General features: G+C 47.5%; 1 protein-coding gene across 1 annotated transcript in view; it reads left to right on the forward strand.

Moving 5' to 3' along the window:
* Positions 1 to 21838, forward strand: part of LOC147733116 (uromodulin-like) — a 195009-nt gene that overhangs the window by 30111 nt on the left and 143060 nt on the right. The window contains exon 3 of the mRNA XM_086955814.1: positions 10195 to 10374. Within this exon, the coding sequence (XP_086811940.1) occupies positions 10195 to 10374 (180 nt within the window). The remainder of the gene's footprint in view (positions 1 to 10194; positions 10375 to 21838) is intronic.

Genomic DNA, 21838 nt, shown 5'->3' on the forward strand with positions numbered 1-21838 from the left:
CTTGTACTAAGAATACTGGATGTCTGTTTTATCATCTTGTACCAGGAACATTCAAAAGGATACATTAAAAGGATTTTCGTATCTTTGAAGGACATTTGTTTCGTCTTGGTGTATTGCAGCACTGTTCAATCGCTCTACATGTTGCCTCTCTACTTGCTTTCTGTCTCTTCAGTAGAGTGCAGCTTGAGACCTAAGGCACAGTGAGCATGGGACCCACGTCAGGGCATGCTCGTTGCACTTAGGGCATCCCACTTAAATACACAAAAAAGTGGTGGGTGGAATGCTTCAGTTAATATCATCCACGGGGATTACACTGGGCAACATTCCAGTCCATCGTTCTTCCAGCCTCAGGCCACCTCAGACAGAAGCCAGCCATATGCAAAGCAGTCTTGATCCTGCTCCAATAGGAACGATCGGCCTGAACTGCTAGGCCAGGTCCCCTCTCAGCAGGAACACACGCAGTACTCAGATGGCTGATCTATGATTCACAGTTCAATGATGGACTGCCCAATTCGACTAGAAACGTATTCGTACTTCCCTCGCAACAAGAACAGCTGCACCAGCTCGACAAAGTAATTTGGGGTTAGCACAACCGCCATAGTGAGCCAGAGAATATGTTTATATAACTGATGCCTTGAGCATAAAAAGATAACCCAGGAAGTCACCATAAGTCCAAACCACCACAGAAAATAAACAAGAGTGCAGCTTTGGGAGTAATGACACATGGCAACTTATAATCGAATCTCAAACATAACATATGTTGGAGAGATAACCAAACCTCATGCAAGAGACGCTCCTCGTGTTTTGTAGTTTGAGAAAACTAAAGACTTTCTTGTGTCTATTATTTTAAGTAAAGCGTTGCTGGCACAGTTACCATTTCTATAACTCCGGTGGGCAGTTTTTTCTTTCAAATCCTTGTGGACAAAACCAGTCTCTTTTCTGAGCTGCTTCTTGCGCCCTTGGAATTAGTTTACTCAACCAGTGTCCTCCACGTGAGCTTTCTCAAGCAGTGCTCTAGGTTCTAGCTTTCTTCATGAGTATCCTCAATGTGAGCTTCCTCTAGCAGTGCCTTTAGGATGACATTTCTCCAGCAGTGTTCCCAGTCTGAGTGTCAACGTTATGATTTTGGTTTATGCTTTTACCACCAATCTCTTTGTTGTGCTCTTCTACAAGAAGTGCTGTAGTGAACTGTATCCAGCGATGCTCTCAGTTATGAGCTTCCTATTTTAGCTCATAAGTGTAAATATTCTCCAGCAGGGCCCTCAATCTGTGAGTAATCCAGGATTGCCCTATGAGTAGCCGTCATAGTTTGAAGTTCCTCCATGTATAGAGTGAGATCTTCTTCCCGCAGTGCTGTAGAGAGCTTCATTCAGCTGCGATCTAAGTATGAGTATCTAACTTTAGCCCCTCAGTGCAACATTTCCTCCAGGGTTGCCTTTAAGTAGGTTTCCTCCAGTAGTGCTCATAGTGTGAGCTTCCTCCATGTATACTGTCCTTGTGAGCTCCCTTTCTCCAGGAGTCAAGAGAGGCCTCTCTGTGTACTTCTTCCAGCAGTGGTGCCTGCAGCCACTTTTCTTAGGCCTTGTCCTTAAGGCTTAAGGTGAGAATATTGGGGCAGTTCACCCTCTACAGGCTTTCTTCAGCAGTGCCCTGAGTTTCAACTTCTTAAGGCATTGATCTAAGTGCAAGCTTACACCAACAGTGCCCTCAATATGAACTATCATTATTATTTGGAGACCCTTATTCTGAGATTCAAAAAGCAGCTGCGGGTGGGCCTTCAACCCGATTTCTGATTCCTAGGTGAGCTCAAATTGTACCTGCTCCAATGATATTTATCTGTGAAATTCCCCAAGTGTAAATTTCCTCCTCATTCCAAATGTATGTGCCAATAATGGGAAAACAGGCAGTTAATAGGTACTGTAAAGACCGCATGCTAATAACCATTTGGGCATTTCAAAAAGGGGGTGGGGTCGCACACCACTCACTCACCAGCGGGATCGCCCCTAAGGACTATGGTCAGTGTAGTTTTGTATTCCGCGATGTATCTTTCTTCGCCATCCCTGGACACGTGTTTCGGGGTATTTACCCCTCATCAGCAGGGAATAGGCCATCTTCTTATCTTCTGGGGTTGCCGGTGGCTGCCAAATATTGCCAGGTCTAGTACCACACAGGCGCGCGGGTGCGGGGTCCCAGGCTCGTCAGCCCGCTTAAATATTTCAAAAAGGGGGTGGGGTCGCACACCACTCACTCACCAGCGGGATCGCCCCTAAGGACTATGGTCAGTGTAGTTTTGTATTCCGCGATGTATCTTTCTTCGCCATCCCTGGACACGTGTTTCGGGGTATTTATCCCTCATCAGCAGGGAATAGGCCATCTTCTTATCTTCTGGGGTTGCCGGTGGCTGCCAAATATTGCCAGGTCTAGTACCACACAGGCGCGCGGGTGCGGGGTCCCAGGCTCGTCAGCCCGCTTAAATATTTCAAAAAGGGGGTGGGGTCGCACACCACTCACTTACCAGCGGGATCGCCCCTAAGGACTATGGTCAGTGTAGTTTTGTAATCCGCGATGTATCTTTCTTCGCCATCCCTGGACACGTGTTTCGGGGTATTTACCCCTCATCAGCAGGGAATAGGCCATCTTCTTATCTTCTGGGGTTGCCGGTGGCTGCCAAATATTGCCAGGTCTAGTACCACACAGGCGCGCGGGTGCGGGGTCCCAGGCTCGTCAGCCCGCTTAAATATTTCAAAAAGGGGGTGGGGTCGCACACCACTCACTCACCAGCGGGATCGCCCCTAAGGACTATGGTCAGTGTAGTTTTGTATTCCGCGATGTATCTTTCTTCGCCATCCCTGGACACGTGTTTCGGGGTATTTACCCCTCATCAGCAGGGAATAGGCCATCTTCTTATCTTCTGGGGTTGCCGGTGGCTGCCAAATATTGCCAGGTCTAGTACCACACAGGCGCGCGGGTGCGGGGTCCCAGGCTCGTCAGCCCGCTTAAATATTTCAAAAAGGGGGTGGGGTCGCACACCACTAACTCACCAGCGGGATCGCCCCTAAGGACTATGGTCAGTGTAGTTTTGTATTCCGCGATGTATCTTTCTTCGCCATCCCTGGACACGTGTTTCGGGGTATTTATCCCTCATCAGCAGGGAATAGGCCATCTTCTTATCTTCTGGGGTTGCCGGTGGCTGCCAAATATTGCCAGGTCTAGTACCACACAGGCGCGCGGGTGCGGGGTCCCAGGCTCGTCAGCCCGCTTAAATATTTCAAAAAGGGGGTGGGGTCGCACACCACTCACTTACCAGCGGGATCGCCCCTAAGGACTATGGTCAGTGTAGTTTTGTAATCCGCGATGTATCTTTCTTCGCCATCCCTGGACACGTGTTTCGGGGTATTTACCCCTCATCAGCAGGGAATAGGCCATCTTCTTATCTTCTGGGGTTGCCGGTGGCTGCCAAATATTGCCAGGTCTAGTACCACACAGGCGCGCGGGTGCGGGGTCCCAGGCTCGTCAGCCCGCTTAAATATTTCAAAAAGGGGGTGGGGTCGCACACCACTCACTCACCAGCGGGATCGCCCCTAAGGACTATGGTCAGTGTAGTTTTGTATTCCGCGATGTATCTTTCTTCGCCATCCCTGGACACGTGTTTCGGGGTATTTACCCCTCATCAGCAGGGAATAGGCCATCTTCTTATCTTCTGGGGTTGCTGGTGGCTGCCAAATATTGCCAGGTCTAGTACCACACAGGCGCGCGGGTGCGGGGTCCCAGGCTCGTCAGCCCGCTTAAATATTTCAAAAAGGGGGTGGGGTCGCACACCACTCACTCACCAGCGGGATCGCCCCTAAGGACTATGGTCAGTGTAGTTTTGTATTCCGCGATGTATCTTTCTTCGCCATCCCTGGACACGTGTTTCGGGGTATTTACCCCTCATCAGCAGGGAATAGGCCATCTTCTTATCTTCTGGGGTTGCCGGTGGCTGCCAAATATTGCCAGGTCTACTACCACACAGGCGCGCGGGTGCGGGGTCCCAGGCTTGTCAGCCCACTTAAATATTTCAAAAAGGGGGTGGGGTCGCACACCACTCACTCACCAGCGGGATCGCCCCTAAGGACTATGGTCAGTGTAGTTTTGTATTCCGCGATGTATCTTTCTTCGCCATCCCTGGACACGTGTTTCGGGGTATTTATCCCTCATCAGCAGGGAATAGGCCATCTTCTTATCTTCTGGGGTTGCCGGTGGCTGCCAAATATTGCCAGGTCTAGTACCACACAGGCGCGCAGGTGCGGGGTCCCAGGCTCGTCAGCCCGCTTAAATATTTCAAAAAGGGGGTGGGGTCGCACACCACTCACTCACCAGCGGGATCGCCCCTAAGGACTATGGTCAGTGTAGTTTTGTATTCCGCGATGTATCTTTCTTCGCCATCCCTGGACACGTGTTTCGGGGTATTTACCCCTCATCAGCAGGGAATAGGCCATCTTCTTATCTTCTGGGGTTGCCGGTGGCTGCCAAATATTGCCAGGTCTAGTACCACACAGGCGCGCGGGTGCGGGGTCCCAGGCTCGTCAGCCCGCTTAAATATTTCAAAAAGGGGGTGGGGTCGCACACCACTCACTCACCAGCGGGATCGCCCCTAAGGACTATGGTCAGTGTATACATCGCGGAATACTAAACTACACTGACCATAGTCCTTAGGGGCGATCCCGCTGGTGAGTGAGTGGTGTGCGACCCCACCCCCTTTTGAAATGTTTAAAGCTCCCTCGAGCTGTCGGGCTGACGAGCCTGGGACCCCGCACCTGCGCGCCTGTGTGGTACTAGACCTGGCAATATTCGGCAGCCACCGGCAACCCCAGAAGATAAGAAGATGGCCTATTCCCTGCTGATGAGGGGTAAATACCCCGAAACACGTGTCCAGGGATGGCAAAGAAGGATACATCGCGGAATACTAAACTACACTGACCATAGTCCTTAGGGGCGATCCCGCTGGTGAGTGAGTGGTGTGCGACCCCACCCCCTTTTGAAATGTTTAAAGCTCCCTCGAACTGTCGGGCTGAGGAGCCTGGGACCCCGCACCTGCGCGCCTGTGTGGTACTAGACCTGGCAATATTCGGCAGCCACCGGCAACCCCAGAAGATAAGAAGATGGCCTATTCCCTGCTGATGAGGGGTAAATACCCCGAAACACGTGTCCAGGGATGGCGAAGAAGGATACATCGCGGAATACTAAACTACACTGACCATAGTCCTTAGGGGCGATCCCGCTGGTGAGTGAGTGGTGTGCGACCCCACCCCCTTTTGAAATGTTTAAAGCTCCCTCGAGCTGTCGGGATGACGAGCCTGGGACCCCGCACCTGCGCGCCTGTGTGGTACTAGACCTGGCAATATTCGGCAGCCACCGGCAACCCCAGAAGATAAGAAGATGGCCTATTCCCTGCTGATGAGGGGTAAATACCCCGAAACACGTGTCCAGGGATGGCGAAGAAGGATACATCGCGGAATACTAAACTACACTGACCATAGTCCTTAGGGGCGATCCCGCTGGTGAGTGAGTGGTGTGCGACCCCACCCCCTTTTGAAATGTTTAAAGCTCCCTCGAGCTGTCGGGCTGACGATCCTGGGACCCCGCACCTGCGCGGCTGTGTGGTACTAGACCTGGCAATATTCGGCAGCCACCGGCAACCCCAGAAGATAAGAAGATGGCCTATTCCCTACTGATGAGGGGTAAATACCCCGAAACACGTGTCCAGGGATGGCGAAGAAGGATACATCGCGGAATACTAAACTACACTGACCATAGTCCTTAGGGGCGATCCCGCTGGTGAGTGAGTGGTGTGCGACCCCACCCCCTTTTGAAATGTTTAAAGCTCCCTCGAGCTGTCGGGCTGACGAGCCTGGGACCCCGCACCTGCGCGCCTGTGCGGTACTAGACCTGGCAATATTCGGCAGCCACCGGCAACCCCAGAAGATAAGAAGATGGCCTATTCCCTGCTGATGAGGAGTAAATACCCCGAAACACGTGTCCAGGGATGGCGAAGAAGGATACATCGCGGAATACTAAACTACACTGACCATAGTCCTTAGGGGCGATCCCGCTGGTGAGTGAGTGGTGTGCGACCCCACCCCCTTTTGAAATGTTTAAAGCTCCCTCGAGCTGTCGGGCTGACGAGCCTGGGACCCTGCACCTGCGCGCCTGTGTGGTACTAGACCTGGCAATATTCGGCAGCCACCGGCAACCCCAGAAGATAAGAAGATGGCCTATTCCCTGCTGATGAGGGGTAAATACCCCGAAACACGTGTCCAGGGATGGCGAAGAAGGATACATCGCGGAATACTAAACTACACTGACCATAGTCCTTAGGGGCGATCCCGCTGGTGAGTGAGTGGTGTGCGACCCCACCCCCTTTTGAAATGTTTAAAGCTCCCTCGAGCTGTCGGACTGACGAGCCTGGGACCCCGCACCTGCGCGCCTGTGTGGTACTAGACCTGGCAATATTCGGCAGCCACCGGCAACCCCAGAAGATAAGAAGATGGCCTATTCCCTGCTGATGAGGGGTAAATACCCCGAAACACGTGTCCAGGGATGGCGAAGAAGGATACATCGCGGAATACTAAACTACACTGACCATAGTCCTTAGGGGCGATCCCGCTGGTGAGTGAGTGGTGTGCGACCCCACCCCCTTTTGAAATGTTTAAAGCTCCCTCGAGCTGTCGGGCTGACGAGCCTGGGACCCCGCACCTGCGCGCCAGTGTGGTACTAGACCTGGCAATATTCGGCAGCCACCGGCAACCCCAGAAGATAAGAAGATGGCCTATTCCCTGCTGATGAGGGGTAAATACCCCGAAACACGTGTCCAGGGATGGCGAAGAAGGATACATCGCGGAATACTAAACTACACTGACCATAGTCCTTAGGGGCGATCCCGCTGGTGAGTGAGTGGTGTGCGACCCCACCCCCTTTTGAAATGTTTAAAGCTCCCTCGAGCTGTCGGGCTGACGAGCCTGGGACCCCGCACCTGCGTGCCTGTGTGGTACTATACCAGGCACTATTCGGCAGCCACCGGCAACCCCAGAAGATAAGAAGATGGCCTATTCCCTGCTGATGAGGGGTAAATACCCCGAAACACGTGTCCAGGGATGGCGAAGAAGGATACATCGCGGAATACTAAACTACACTGACCATAGTCCTTAGGGGCGATCCCGCTGGTGAGTGAGTGGTGTGCGACCCCACCCCCTTTTGAAATGTTTAAAGCTCCCTCGAGCTGTCGGGCTGACGAGCCTGGGACCCCGCACCTGCGCGCCTGTGTGGTACTAGACCTGGCAATATTCGGCAGCCACCGGCAACCCCAGAAGATAAGAAGATGGCCTATTCCCTGCTGATGAGGGGTAAATACCCCGAAACACGTGTCCAGGGATGGCGAAGAAGGATACATCGCGGAATACTAAACTACACTGACCATAGTCCTTAGGGGCGATCCCGCTGGTGAGTGAGTGGTGTGCGACCCCACCCCCTTTTGAAATGTTTAAAGCTCCCTCGAGCTGTCGGGCTGACGAGCCTGGGACCCCGCACCTGCGCGCCTGTGTGGTACTAGACCTGGCAATATTCGGCAGCCACCGGCAACCCCAGAAGATAAGAAGATGGCCTATTCCCTGCTGATGAGGGGTAAATACCCCGAAACACGTGTCCAGGGATGGCGAAGAAGGATACATCGCGGAATACTAAACTACACTGACCATAGTCCTTAGGGGCGATCCCGCTGGTGAGTGAGTGGTGTGCGACCCCACCCCCTTTTGAAATGTTTAAAGCTCCCTCGAGCTGTCGGGCTGACGAGCCTGGGACCCCGCACCTGCGCGCCTGTGTGGTACTAGACCTGGCAATATTCGGCAGCCACCGGCAACCCCAGAAGATAAGAAGATGGCCTATTCCCTGCTGATGAGGGGTAAATACCCCGAAACACGTGTCCAGGGATGGCAAACAAGGATACATCGCGGAATACTAAACTACACTGACCATAGTCCTTAGGGGCGATCCCGCTGGTGAGTGAGTGGTGTGCGACCCCACCCCCTTTTGAAATGTTTAAAGCTCCCTCGAGCTGTCGGGCTGACGAGCCTGGGACCCCGCACCTGCGCGCCTGTGTGGTACTAGACCTGGCAATATTCGGCAGCCACCGGCAACCCCAGAAGATAAGAAGATGGCCTATTCCCTGCTGATGAGGGGTAAATACCCCGAAACACGTGTCCAGGGATGGCGAAGAAGGATACATCGCGGAATACTAAACTACACTGACCATAGTCCTTAGGGGCGATCCCGCTGGTGAGTGAGTGGTGTGCGACCCCACCCCCTTTTGAAATGTTTAAAGCTCCCTCGAGCTGTCGGGCTGACGAGCCTGGGACCCTGCACCTGCGCGCCTGTGTGGTACTAGACCTGGCAATATTCGGCAGCCACCGGCAACCCCAGAAGATAAGAAGATGGCCTATTCCCTGCTGATGAGGGGTAAATACCCCGAAACACATGTCCAGGGATGGCGAAGAAGGATACATCGCGGAATACTAAACTACACTGACCATAGTCCTTAGGGGCGATCCCGCTGGTGAGTGAGTGGTGTGCGACCCCACCCCCATTTGAACCATTTGGGCATGCATAACTGCGAATAAGGAGTTAAAAGGACGCTGACTTAAAAACCACTATGTGCAGAAACAGTTTACACCCAAGGCAATTGAACCAGCTGCAAAGACTGCATCATTCATAAAGGGGCTGATAATGTGAGCTTCTGTCACCATGATGGGCCTCATTATTAGGGCCTGTGTGGAGTTCGCAGAGTTCTGCACACTCCGCCTCGCTTCGCGGAATTCTGCAAGCAGCAGAGTGAATTACGTCACACTGTTTGTTCTGATTCTTAGCACCAGGTGTGTCCCACGCTGTGAAATCAGCACAAACGGCACCACATGCAGTGCAAGAGGGCACTGCTTCTTTCTGCCGCCCGAGTAGATGTTCTACTCGAACAGCAGCTCAACGCTAACTGAAGATTTCTCAACGCAAGCACTAGCGACCATCCGGGGCGCCCGTGTTGAGAAATCTCACCGGGAGGTGGTCTAGAGTAAGATTTCCCTTGCTCACACTCGCCAACTTAACGCTGGCCAGCGAGGGAAAACTATGCTCTGCTAAGTTTATGAAATTCCGCGCTCTTCATAGAGCCGGAAAAACTCTGCAAACTCTGCGAGCGAATTGGAATTTCATACCCAGGCCTATTCATTATTGGTGGCCTGGAAAATTGGCCAGACTGCTCACACCACGGAGTTACCGATACCGGGTTACAGGGATACTGGTAACTCCAGGGGTGGGGTGAACCCAGAGGGTACAATATGAAAGGGGGGATTAAGACGGGAGTTATGGTCTTGTGTCTCTGGTAATTCCTGATTTTAGGCTAGAATTTCACACGGAGACTTTGGCTCTTTCAGCTGCCGAAAACTCCTGGGTGAAAGTTGAGAGATCTGCAGAGATTCTGCTGATCTCATAATTCCGATGGGGCCGGTAACTACTGTGTAGCGGTATTTTAAATGCTTTTATTGATAACATCTTTAATAGTCATAATAATAACAGCACTAATAGTGATATTTTATTTTTATAACCTATCATGCAGTAACAGCAGCAGTGGCGTCCCCACTAAGCTGTACTTTCAGTCTCTGTTGGAGGTGAACGTTTTAAAGAGAGCCAGGGAGAGTGGAGATGATAAGCGTCATGGGTGTATCTGGTTGGAGCGATGGGCCTTAGCCTGCATAGAAATTCCCGTTCTTGAGAAAAGGCATCTGGTCTACTGTAGATCATTTTAAAATCTTTATGTCTTCTTCATGGTCCTTCAGTAGAATTATTGGCGAGGTTCTTCTGGCTGACCAAGTCCCCAGCAGCTGTGGACAATATTTTGAAAACCAGACGAGGCCCGCAACTAGTGTGTGTGTGTGTGTGTGCGTGCCTGTGTGTGTGTTGTCAACTGTCGCATCTGTACAGCTCATGGTTGCCCCTTAAAGCGAGTGCAGTGTGCTTATAATTAAAATCTTTACATTTATAAAAGCTATTCTGTATTTAAGTAGATGTCTTAAAAGGCTATATTTGTCCTATTTCGTGCAATGTAACTCTCTTTGGAATACACTTTCCTTCTGACTTGTTAACAACTATTTTCCTTCTTCTATCCTCTTGCAGCCGGAAACAGCTCAGTGCCCTCGTGCACAGCCGCCGGTTGTAATGGGGGATGTACTGATGGAGTCGGGTGTTACTGTGCAGGTGCTTCTTCCACCTGCGTTTCATCTGTGTGTAATCCAAACACTACCCTGTGCTGCCCCGTGGGACTCTTCTGGCACTCGGACCAGACCTGCTGCACGGGTGAGTGTCGCTGCGTGTCTGAATTTAACAAAGTGTTGGAAATAGGAAGAAGGAAACGAAGCTGTCGACTTATTAGTCTGTGTTACACAATTCAACAAATACAAGTACTGAAAATTGTTGCCTTTTGTATAATAATATTATTTGGAGTTGTTCTAATTTTGCCTTTCTTTGAACTAATAACATCACATTCAGGACCTGTGTATTTCTGTAGGACGAACCTAGCCCAAAAGCACCAGAGTGCGGTATCTCAGTGATTCTTAACCTTCTGACTTATGCGACCCCACGAATCGCAACTGGAAGCAATGGGCCACTATGCCATTTCTACAATTTGTACTGTAACAAAAATACATATAAATACACAAACAAGTATACACTATATGAACATAGCACATCTACTTTCCTCTGAAACTGAGAGCCTGATACACAAAGGTAAACCTACACTTTTTGCAAGTTTTCAAAAAGGGATTGATGAGTAGTATCTTTAGCGGAAACTTGGGAAATCTATAATGTGGCTAACTTTTTAACCATAGCGGTGAGACTCAGCAAAAAGATCACTTGGTCCTAGACGACTCTTCACAAATGTTGACCATTGTAACTTGAATCAAGTTTTATAAATTCATAATCTTTCATAATGATTTTTAACTATTGATTGTTGTTTATGCTGTTGTTTTTAAATTTTTGCCACCATGTGCTGCATATCTTAATGGGTACTCCCTTCCTTTTTTATGCTGTATTTCATCATTGTTATGCTGCTCGGTGACTTGTGGACCTTTTTTTAAACGTCTGTGTACTTTTATGGTTTTTGTAAAATGAACCGAATAAAGTATTTCTTGACTTGACTTGAGTAGTATCTTTACGAGTGTGGCCACATAAAAACATAGGTCTTTTCATAAGCGGTGACTCCGCACTTGTAAAGATAGTACACGTAAATCCCTTTGTGAATAGCAAACAATCGTAAACTTACACGAAGATGTAAGTTTACCCTCGTGAATCAGGCCCAGCATGTTTAGATATGAGACCAAAAGACATGTTTTTTTAATTACTAAACAGATGATCATCTAATACCAGAGCTCTAAGCAGAAGTGGGGGGACAGAACTAGTAATTGGATTGACACAGACCTCGGCAGACTAAAGGCAGAAACTAAACTTGGCATGAACAAAGCTGGAAACCTTGCAGGGTCTTTGAGTCAAAAGGTGGCAAAGACAGTGACTGCATAAAAAATAGATGATCAAGTGCTCATGATGCTGGACTATATGGTGCCTACTGGGAATTATTTCAGCTCAGTTGAAACACCAGTCAGAGTTGGAACTCAGGCAGTGCCCGATGGACTGGTCTGACAGGTCACTGGCTGGGCCCTGTTTTGGCTATTTGTGGACCTGATTTATCATAAGGTGGTCCAGATTTGATTATGGATTTTCCAGATATTAAAACAAAAATTGCCTGCAGCAAGCTCAAATCCCAGCAGTCTCCCATATCATACAAAACACTTATTCAGCATGTCTTTATAAATTCAAAATTGGCCTCATTTGCAAACATTTGCCATTTTTTTTAGCTTTCTAGTTCACTAGTGGGGACCACTTTTATTTTGCAGCCTGGGCCTATTTTCTGTCCCAGTCAAACACTTACAAAAGGCATGCCCCTTTTCAGTTCATGGAGTGGGTGTGCTTGGAATCTGCAAGTGCATCCCATGTAAAACAGTTGACAAGAAACAATGCAGCCCGGAAGGTACTTTTGAGCAGTCTACCTGTCCAAGCATGGATGGCTCACTTAGAAAAGATGTGTAGGACTTCCCAGAAAATCATAAGCAATTCAAAATTGTTTTTAGTCAGAAGCGGATTGCTAGTTCAGGTTGAAGTGTGTTCTAATGCGAATAGTGGCTATGCACATTCACACAGGCTCAATCCCGCACTTGCAATAATCTTCTGACTAAAACATTTTGAAAATGCTTATGATTAATATTTTTAACATATTGCTAATGATAATGTTAATACATATATCAAATAAATTGGGGCAACACTACAGAAGACTTCAAATAGGTAAAACTGTTACTTGACGAAACTATTATGCTCATAAGAATAAACATCTATATACAGTACTAGCAGCCCATCCCGACGTTGTCCGGGTATGAATTGCTGCCGGCCAGTAGTATATTGTTTTGTAGGATTTCTGTTTTGATAGCATTTCTTATCTGTGACAGGCCTGTGAAACGCTCCGATTCACAGTGCACTGCTGATGCACTTAAAAGTGCACGTTCAGTAGTGTGTGAACTCGAGTTTCCCTACTTTATTTTTCCTTGCAATATTATATAGCGCGTACTCGACTACATGGCATGAGCACAATTTACATTACAGAAGAACACAATCATTTGTGGTAGGCACGGGGAGACAAAGCGATTTGCCGGGAATCACAGGATGTTGAGCTGATGCCGAGATTCGACCGTAGCTCCCCAGCTCTAAAGTTCGCAATTGTAGGACTTGTGGCGGGAGGTGTGTCTAAAAGTGTATGTCGGTGCTGGCCATCAATGAGAGAGACCTGTGCATTTTTCAAATCGGTGGTGAAAAAATATGAGTATGTTGCTGGAGATGTGGGCCGCCAGCCACCAATGTACTTACCGGGGGAGGGTAAACACCCATTATTCCGCAACTTTCTTTCGGCATACCATCACTCCGCATATTTTCATTACGAAAGTACCATGACTCCGCAATGCCATTATAACGCAAACGCATTACATTTTATATGCTTTTACCACGCATACATTTACAACGAAATTCGTTGTAAATGCATGAATGGTAAAAGCATGTTTTTTTTTAATGTTTGGATAAGGTAAGTATGGGTATAGGGGTATATGTTTTGGGGTACTGAGGTATATGTTTCGGGGTGTTTTGGTATTTTAAGGGTCCAGATATAGTTTTTGGTTATGGGGTACAGGGGTAATTTTAGGGTTAGGGATAGGTATGGGTTTTGGGGTACAGGGGTATTTTTAGGGTTCAGGGCTAGGTTTGGGTTTTGGGGTACAAGGGTATTTTAAGGGTTTAGGGCTAGGTTTGGGTTTTGGGGTACAGGGGTATTTTAGGGTTCAGGGGTAGGTTTGGGTTTGGGGGTAAAGGGTTATTTTTATGGTTCAGGGCTAGGTTTGAGTTTTGGGGTACAGTGGTATTTTTAGTGTTCAGAGGTAGGTTTGGGTTTTCGGGTACAGGGGTATTTTAAGGGTCCAGGGCTAGGTTTGGGTTTTGGGGTACAGGGGTATTTTAAGGGTTCAGGGCTAGGTTTGGTTTTTGGGGTACAGGGGTATTTTAGGGTTCAGGGGTAGGTGTGGGTTTTGGGGTACAGGGTTATTTTTATGGTTCAGGGCTAGGTTTGAGTTTTGGGGTACAGTGGTATTTTTAGTGTTCAGAGGTAGGTTTGGGTTTTGGGGTACAGGGGTATTTTAAGGGTCCAGGGCTAGGTTTGGGTTTTGGGGTACAGGGGTATTTTAAGGGTTCAGGGCTAGGTTTGGTTTTTGGGTTACAGGGGTATTTTAAGGGTTCAGGGCTAGGTTTGGGTTTTGGGGTACAGGGGTATTTTTAGGGTTCAGGGGTAGGTTTGGGTTTTGAGGTACAGGGGTATTTATAGGGTTCAGGGATAGGTTTGGGTTTTGGGGTACAGGGGTATTTTTAGGGTTCAGGGCTAGGTTTTGGGTTTTGGGGTAGAGGGGTATTTTAGGGTTCAAGGGCAGGTTTGGGTTTTGGGGTACAGGGTTATTTTTATGGTTCAGGGCTAGGTTTGGGGTTTGACGTACAGGGGTATTTTTAGGGTTCAGAGGTAGGTTTGGGTTTTGGGGTACAGGGGTATTTTAAGGGTTCAGGGTTAGGTTTGGGTTTTGGGGTACAGGGGTATTTTAGGGTTCAGAGCTAGGTTTGGGTTTTGGGGTACAGGGGTATTTTTAGGGTTCAGGGCTGGGTTTGGGTTTTGGGGTACAGGGATATTTTTAGGGTTCAGGGGTAGGTTTGGGTTTTGAGGTACAGGGGTATTTATAGGGTTCAGGGCTAGGTTTGGCCTTTGGGGTACAGGGGTGTTTTTAGGGTTTAGGGATAGGTTTGGGTTTGGGGGTACAGGGTATATTTATAGGGTTAAGATGGGTTAGTGTTTAAGGGTGTTGGGGTATTTTAAGGAGTAAGGGTGGGTTATGATTATGGGGTGCAGGGGTATTTAAAGGGAGCAGGGTGGGATTAGCACATGATAAAAGACATGGCATGAAGGGCGGAATGTACGACACGCCTCCAGCGTTTGTCACGCCCCCAGCTCACGCCCACAGCACAACGCAGACACGCCCACAAGGGACTACTTTGCTGGCACGGTTCTTTTACCTTTTAAATGTATATGGTGGGCGTCTGCATAGCCTATGTCCTTCTGCTGCAACTGCCCTTTCCAACACTGTATTGGGTGTTGTGATTGGTGCTGTACTTTTTGAGTTTACCCGCCTCAAAGGTGTAGGCTGTCTCTTTATATTATTAGTATGGATTTGGCTTAAAGTGTTTAGGATGAATTATAGAAGCTCACATGGGTCCTATGACACCACAAATAGGAACTGCAGGGCCCAAAGGATCCCCAGATCACATGTTAAGAAACCACTGTTGTACATGGTCAGCGGCAATGATGCAGTCAACCAATAATTCAAGGGGTAGCTGGATCTGGGTTCAGAAGTGGACTGTAGTGTTTATTAAAGAGGTAGGGTTTTAGATTTTAACTAAATTGGAGTAGTGTTAGGGTGGTCCTGATGGATAACATATTCTTACAGATCCCATTAATGACAGATATCTGTTGCCTTGTTTTTTTTCTTTTTTTTTACAACATTCTCTTTTTTTCAATATGATAAAGTTGACTCCTATTTCTATTAGGCAAGGTGAAATTTAATTTATGCTGGCATAACAATGCATAATTTGCCTGCATTTCGCATTACAATTGCATTCCAAAATACCTTAGATGACACCACTATGCCAAATGGCACAATGAAGACATTGTTCGGGTAAAAATTCAGGGCCTTATTTATGTGGCCTTATGACAGTTTTGCGCTTCCGTTGCGTCTCTTTTTGTGACGCATCGGCAGCGTAAAACATGCCCCCACTTGCACCCTATTTACAAAGTGACGCATCTAAGCAGATGCGTCATTTTGTAAACCCCTGCGCTACATTATATCTGAGTCAGTTAAAATGTATGTAGGGTGGGCGTTCCCACCTAAGTGACGCAGTGAAATCTACGAGATTTCACTGCGCCACTTCTAGAGTGCAAATGCGTCAATATCTTAAGCCTGCCTCACAGCAGGCGTAAGACTGATGTAGGCCCTTTCACATGGGGCTTACCCCATGTGAAAGGACAATTGCTGGAGTTGCGTCACTTTTGTGACACACTCCAGCAATGCATCATTTTTGTGCCTACAGATATGTCAGAAATACTGACGTATCTGTAACACCTTGCAACAAGATATGTCATACAATAAATATGACGCATCCATCATGTCGCCAGGAGGGCACACTTAGAATTATCGCATTGCTGTTTTCACGCAGCGATGCGTCACTTCTCATAACTGAGGCCCATAATTGCTGGACTTTGGAAGCACACAAATGAACAGAATGTGAGCAACTTTTTTTCTTTCTTTTTTTTTAACATGTACACTGCATTCCATTTTTCCAGTACAATCGTGCTGTGAACAGACTTCATTATTACAAAATCTTAACTGCAAAATATTTAAACACCTCAGAATTATGAAAGTCTAAATTGGGTCGATCCTGTTTAAATCCCTAATCTGCAGAGCACACAGATTGCTGAAGCAGCATTCTAGCCTGCAAGACTGAACAGGAGCCCCCTGCGCCTAGGGGAGGGGCGCCCTTAGTTGCGCCACAAGACTGAGCCTCCTCCAGGGCAGCAAAGAAAGGGGACGGATTTAAGGAGGAGGGCCGGTGATGACTTTGGGTGATTGGTGCAGGAGTTCCTGTTTATTCATTAAGTTTTTTCTATTATTGATAACAATCACAATCGCCATCCTCGTTACAATACATGACTAGTTTCATTCATTCAGTAAATCCGTTTTGGCTTCATGCAATTACAGCCTTAATGGACGATGCCTCAGAGACCATTTTTAGGTCGAGCGTACCATCCGGTGCAAGCTGTCTGGTTGCAGAAGAGCAACTCCTACGCTTTAGTTTTATTGTTAGAAGTAAAGCGCGGGTGCTGCGATTATACACAATTGGCAAAGTAAAGAAATAGATGTTTCTTTCTATTCCTTTACTTTGATATAATCGCGGCACCCGCGCTTTACTTCGAACATTATAAGTGAAATGCGGGTGCCACGATTATACCAAAAGTAAAGGACTAGAAAAATAAATCTATTTTTTTACTTTTGGTATAATCGTGGCACCCGCGCTTTACTTTTAACATTTAACCGGATGGTACGCTCAACTTAAAAATGGTCTCTGAGGCGTCTCCCATTAAGGCTTTACCAAAAGTAAAGAAAAAAAAACACGAGGGCAGAAATCAAAACCAGTGGTGCGTGAGCACCACACAGGAGGGGGAGCGCCGGAGCCTGTTGTAAATTGTAAATTGATACTGATGCGCATCCTAGACACAGACGGGAATGGGTGGAGCAAAGGCAGGACATGCGCCTGCCTTTGCTCAATCAAGTGCCATTTAAAAAAAAAAGTGAAAGCCAATGAGAGACGGGGAAAGCAAACCCACATGCACAAGCGTGTGGGTAGCTTTCTAAAGACCGTACAAGAGATCTCACGCTGCACAAGCAGTGCTGCGCACTGCAACACAGGCGCAAGACCTAAAAAGGTGAAAGTCAGAGGAGTTCTAATGGCTCTTCCACACACGGGCACTCTCTGGAGATTCACACAGAGCGCGCGTAAACCTGGCTTTTTCAACATTTACAGACTACAACTCTATCGGAGCATTGCAGCTGAAAAACGGCTTGTTCTTTTTCTGTTTTATATCATCCACTTGCCCTCGCAGCAAGGAAAACCTGAGCCTTTCCCCTACATCTTTCATCCATTTGTTTGTTCGCTTCCCCCTTTCCACTGCATGCTTCTCTTTATCCAGATGTGTCCTTGATGTGCAGCAGTTAGTCTTAATTGCAGTGTCTTATGTGATATTCTGCTCTTTCAAGGTTCGTGCTTACATAAAACGGAGCTGCATTGCAAGGTCTGTACTGCATTGAGCCCTATATGTGTGCGCGCGAGGGTGCCTGCGCTCCTGGGCCTCCATGTGGGCACATGTGCGCTTCTGCGCATGTGTACCATCGCGCACGTGAAGGAGGGTGTCTGAGGTGACATTTACCTTTAATTTAAGAATAAAACAACTCTCCCATTCTCTTGTATGGTGCCGTTTTGCATACAAAGACTGCTGCTCCCACCTTGCTATCTCCCATACTCAGACAGCAGTGAAAGTGGATCCGTTGTATGATGCCGTTCTGCATGTAAAAGACTGCTGCCCCCATCTTGCCATCTCCCGCACTAAGACAACAGTGAATGTGGATCTGTTTGTTTTTAAAAACATGCACGCGTGGTGCGTACGCGCCACAGCGAGCAATCTGTTTTCAATTATTGCGCCCATGTCTGGGCACGATAATTGAAAACAGATGTAGCCTGTGCAAGTAACCGACACCAATAGGCCATGGGCGGAGCAAAGGCGGGACATGCACCCAGCTTTGCCCAATTGCATGATGTCTTTATTTGAAAGATGCAAGCAAAGCCCATTAGCCTCTGAGGAAGGAAAAAAACATACGCACGAGCGTGTGGTGAGCTTGGGGCGATTCTGAAGCCCCTTACTGAAAGTCGAGCAAGCAGCGCATGCGTGCTTCTATAGGCTCGATCTAAAAAGGTGAGGCATGAGCCCTATGTGTGGGCTATTTTCACGGAAGAGTGGAGAGGCGGCTACACCACTTAAAGTCTATTTATGAGGTATTCTGGAAGACCCAAGTATAGTGCATTTCCATAATTAAGACTGGAAGTAATCAGAGCTTGGATCACTGTTTTCCTTATTTCGATAGACAAAAGAGATAAGATTTTTTTTGCAAGGAATGTAACAGCCCAAAACAGGAACTTACCAGTGCCTGAATTTGAGGTTGGAAAGAAAGGGTGCTTTCAATTTTCAGTTGAGGACCGGGGGTGGGCTATGGGATAGGACACTTAGGCCAAAAAATCTGCCAAAAATCAAATGAAATGGGACCATAAATTTCCTTTTTGTCACCATCGCACCTCCACACATCCACCATCGACTACTTACACCCAACCATCATAAACCAACACACCCACCAACATTCGTCAAAACAAGCAACATAATATGTGGACTCATCCACAATCAAAAGGCAACACATCCAACATCATGTATGACTGCACGCCCACTAACATATGTCCACATAGCCATAATTGCATGCCCTTGCAACCAGATAGTCACAAATCCATCAATATATGTCCACACACACTTTCATATGATCATACATCCACCAAGAACCCACCCATCCAACAGACACCCATTTATCTCACAGTCATATGTCACACACCCACCATCAGAAATCCAAACAGCTGCCATCATGCACACACACAGACAGCAGCAGAGATCATAGGAGCACAGAGCCACCATAATACATCTACAAATTCACTATCATAAACTCACTAGCCACTATCATATGCCCATCTTGTCACCATCCTACAACCACCCACCAAGCATGGGCGAATTTTGCGAATTGGCAATTCGCGAATTTGCGAATTGGCAATCTGCAAAATTCGCGAATTTGAGCGAATTTGCAGATTTTTTTATTTTTGAGTGTTAGCGAGGTGCTTTGCGTGTTCGCGGGTGTTCGCGAGGCGCTTTGCAATTTCGCTGTTTTTCTTTTTTTTTTGCCGGCTTAATCACTGCCACCCTCTCGTTTTTTATGCCCATCTGCCCTCTGTACCACTCGTTTCTGTGCCCTTCTGCCCTCTGCCCCACTCATTTTTTGTCCCCTTCTGCCCTCTGTCCCACTTTTGTGCCCTTCTGCCCTCAGCCCCACTTAGAATGGCGCCGGCAAGCTGCCAGCGCCATTCTAATATAGCTAGAAATAGCTTCAACAGGAAGCACTAATAGTCAAGTCAAAAAAGGCTTTATTTCGATAAAACAATTATCATAAAAGCAACACATAAATCACAATACATCAATTATAAAAACAAAAAGAGCATATGTAGATATTTTTTCAAATTTACAAAGCAGTTCATTGAGCAATCAATTTAAAAGAGAATTAAACAGTCAATTTTAGCCTTTTAGTTCGGATGGACCAAGCCCATGATAAAAATTTGGCTAAGGCACAAGAATAGGTGGCACGACTATCAGACATTAGTATCCTGATTGCGGCCACGTGGCTCTTAGTACCCAGCTGCCGGCATAAGTTTTTGAGCCAAACCCTCCTGGGGATTGCATACTCTCTGCACTCGAACATGAGATGTGCCAATGTCTCTGGTTTGTCTAAGAATGCTGGGGAAACCTCTGTAGTTTGTGTACGGGATTTCCAGCATGAGGTAAAGGAATAAAGAGGGAGGGTTCCTGCTCTAAATTTGAAGTATAGAGCCCTATCAAAAGGTTTTTCAATAGTGTCAAGGTACACTTCGCGTTTAGGTTGGTCTTTAAACTTCAAGAAGTCCTCCGTAAGTCTGCCCATGGTAGTACTAGTGTTTCTTTGTAGAAAGATCCAGTCCCAATAAAGTTTCTTAAGAGCTAGCTTCGGGGGTGAGGTTCAATTTATCCACGCTTCGCTTAGGCCCAGATTTACTAGCAACGACTTCATATCTCTCAACCATTTGATTTTTTGCCACCCTGGTAGTGACATGATTTCTGCAAGGCCTTGCGCATATTTACTGAGTTCCTCCACACGCCACAGACGTGCCCATAGCAAAAGTGGACGGAATTTTGCAAGGTCATCAATTGGACGACAGCCTAAGTCCAACATTAGCGGGACCGTGGGAGTGCCCTGCGGGAGGGACATAATCGCTCTACAAAATTTCTTCTCAGATTTTGGTAAAACATCAATAATGGATGACCCCCAAAGTTCGGCCCCATAGAGAGCAAAACTGACCCCTTTGGCCGAGTAGATCTCAAGGACTGTAGCTATTGGTCTTATTATACAGGAGCGTTGTTCTTTCAAGAGAGCTCCTGTTATCCTCTTATGAGTCAGAAGCATTTTGTCCAAATGTGGGGTCCATTCCATTTTGTGTGAGAGGCGTATCCCAAGATAGGCGAAGACTTCTACCCTCTCCAAGGGTTCAGCCTTCAGGGTAGGAGAGCGGACTGGTTTTTTTGGGAGGGTTCAGTACAAGATATTTTGTTTTACTTGTGTTGATTACCAGGCCTAGTTTGGTGCAGAAGGATTGAAAGTTGTTTAGGAGCCTTTGGAGGCCTATTGGGGTTTTGGATATTAAAAGCGTATCATCCGCGAAGAGGAGGGTTGGTATGCGTTCACCGGCCAGGGATGGTTCGTCTGAAGGATGTTTCCGAAGATGCTCAACCACCCCATTGATGTAAAGGGAAAAAAGGGTGGGAGCTAAGACACATCCCTGGCGGACACCTCTCTCAACCGGGATACTATTTGTTTTTTCCCCCCCTGGGCCCCACCTAATCTGGGCAAAACTGTTTTCGTGCAACCTAACAAGTAATACAAGCAAGTAGTGAGGCAACTCCATGTCAGCCAATACGCTCCATAGGGTCTCCCTAGGTACAAGGTCAAAGGCAGTCTTTAAATCGATACACGGGAGGTAAAGACTGCCCTTGCCTATGACCACGACTTTCCAATATACCATCATTAGTCTAAAAGCTTGCTCGATTGTCCCAGTTCCCACTCTAAAGCCCGCCTGGTAGTCAGAAAGGATTTTATTTTCTTCTACCCAGTTTAATATTCTGACCAGTAGAACCTTGCCGACTACTTTTTGGCTGATGTCTAACAGGCTAATGGGCCTATAGTTTGACGGATCTTCTCTGAGGCCTTTTTTATAGATAGGGACCACCTCCGCCCCTATCCACGATGAGGGGATAGGAGCGCCCCTACAGATGGCAACTAGTAGGGAATGGATCAGTTTTCCCCACTTTAAAGTATCTGATCTCAAGAGGTCGCCAGGAATACCGTCCGGGCCAGCCGCTTTTTGGGGAATGATAGTGCCTATTGCATATTCCACTTCCTTAATTGTAAAGTCGAAGTCACTAGGCTGGGTGTCCCAGATTGGAGGGAACAGTATTGGAGCCACAACCCCCCCATCAGGATTACTGGAATCAGTAGGAGTGAGATGGTCATCTTGGCGGGTGTAAAGCTTTGAAAAGTGTTTGACCCACACCTGACTTGGAATATTACAAGTTATTAAGTCACTATCTGGCCTATTTCGAGCTCTTATGGTATCCCAAAAACATTTTCAATCTTTCTTAGAGCTAGCTTCTTTAAGGATAGACCAGTAGGCCTCTTCCCACTCC

Source organism: Lissotriton vulgaris, chromosome 2_1 (genome assembly GCF_964263255.1).
Source record: "Lissotriton vulgaris chromosome 2_1, aLisVul1.2, whole genome shotgun sequence".
In the NCBI taxonomy this organism is placed as follows: domain Eukaryota; kingdom Metazoa; phylum Chordata; class Amphibia; order Caudata; family Salamandridae; genus Lissotriton; species Lissotriton vulgaris.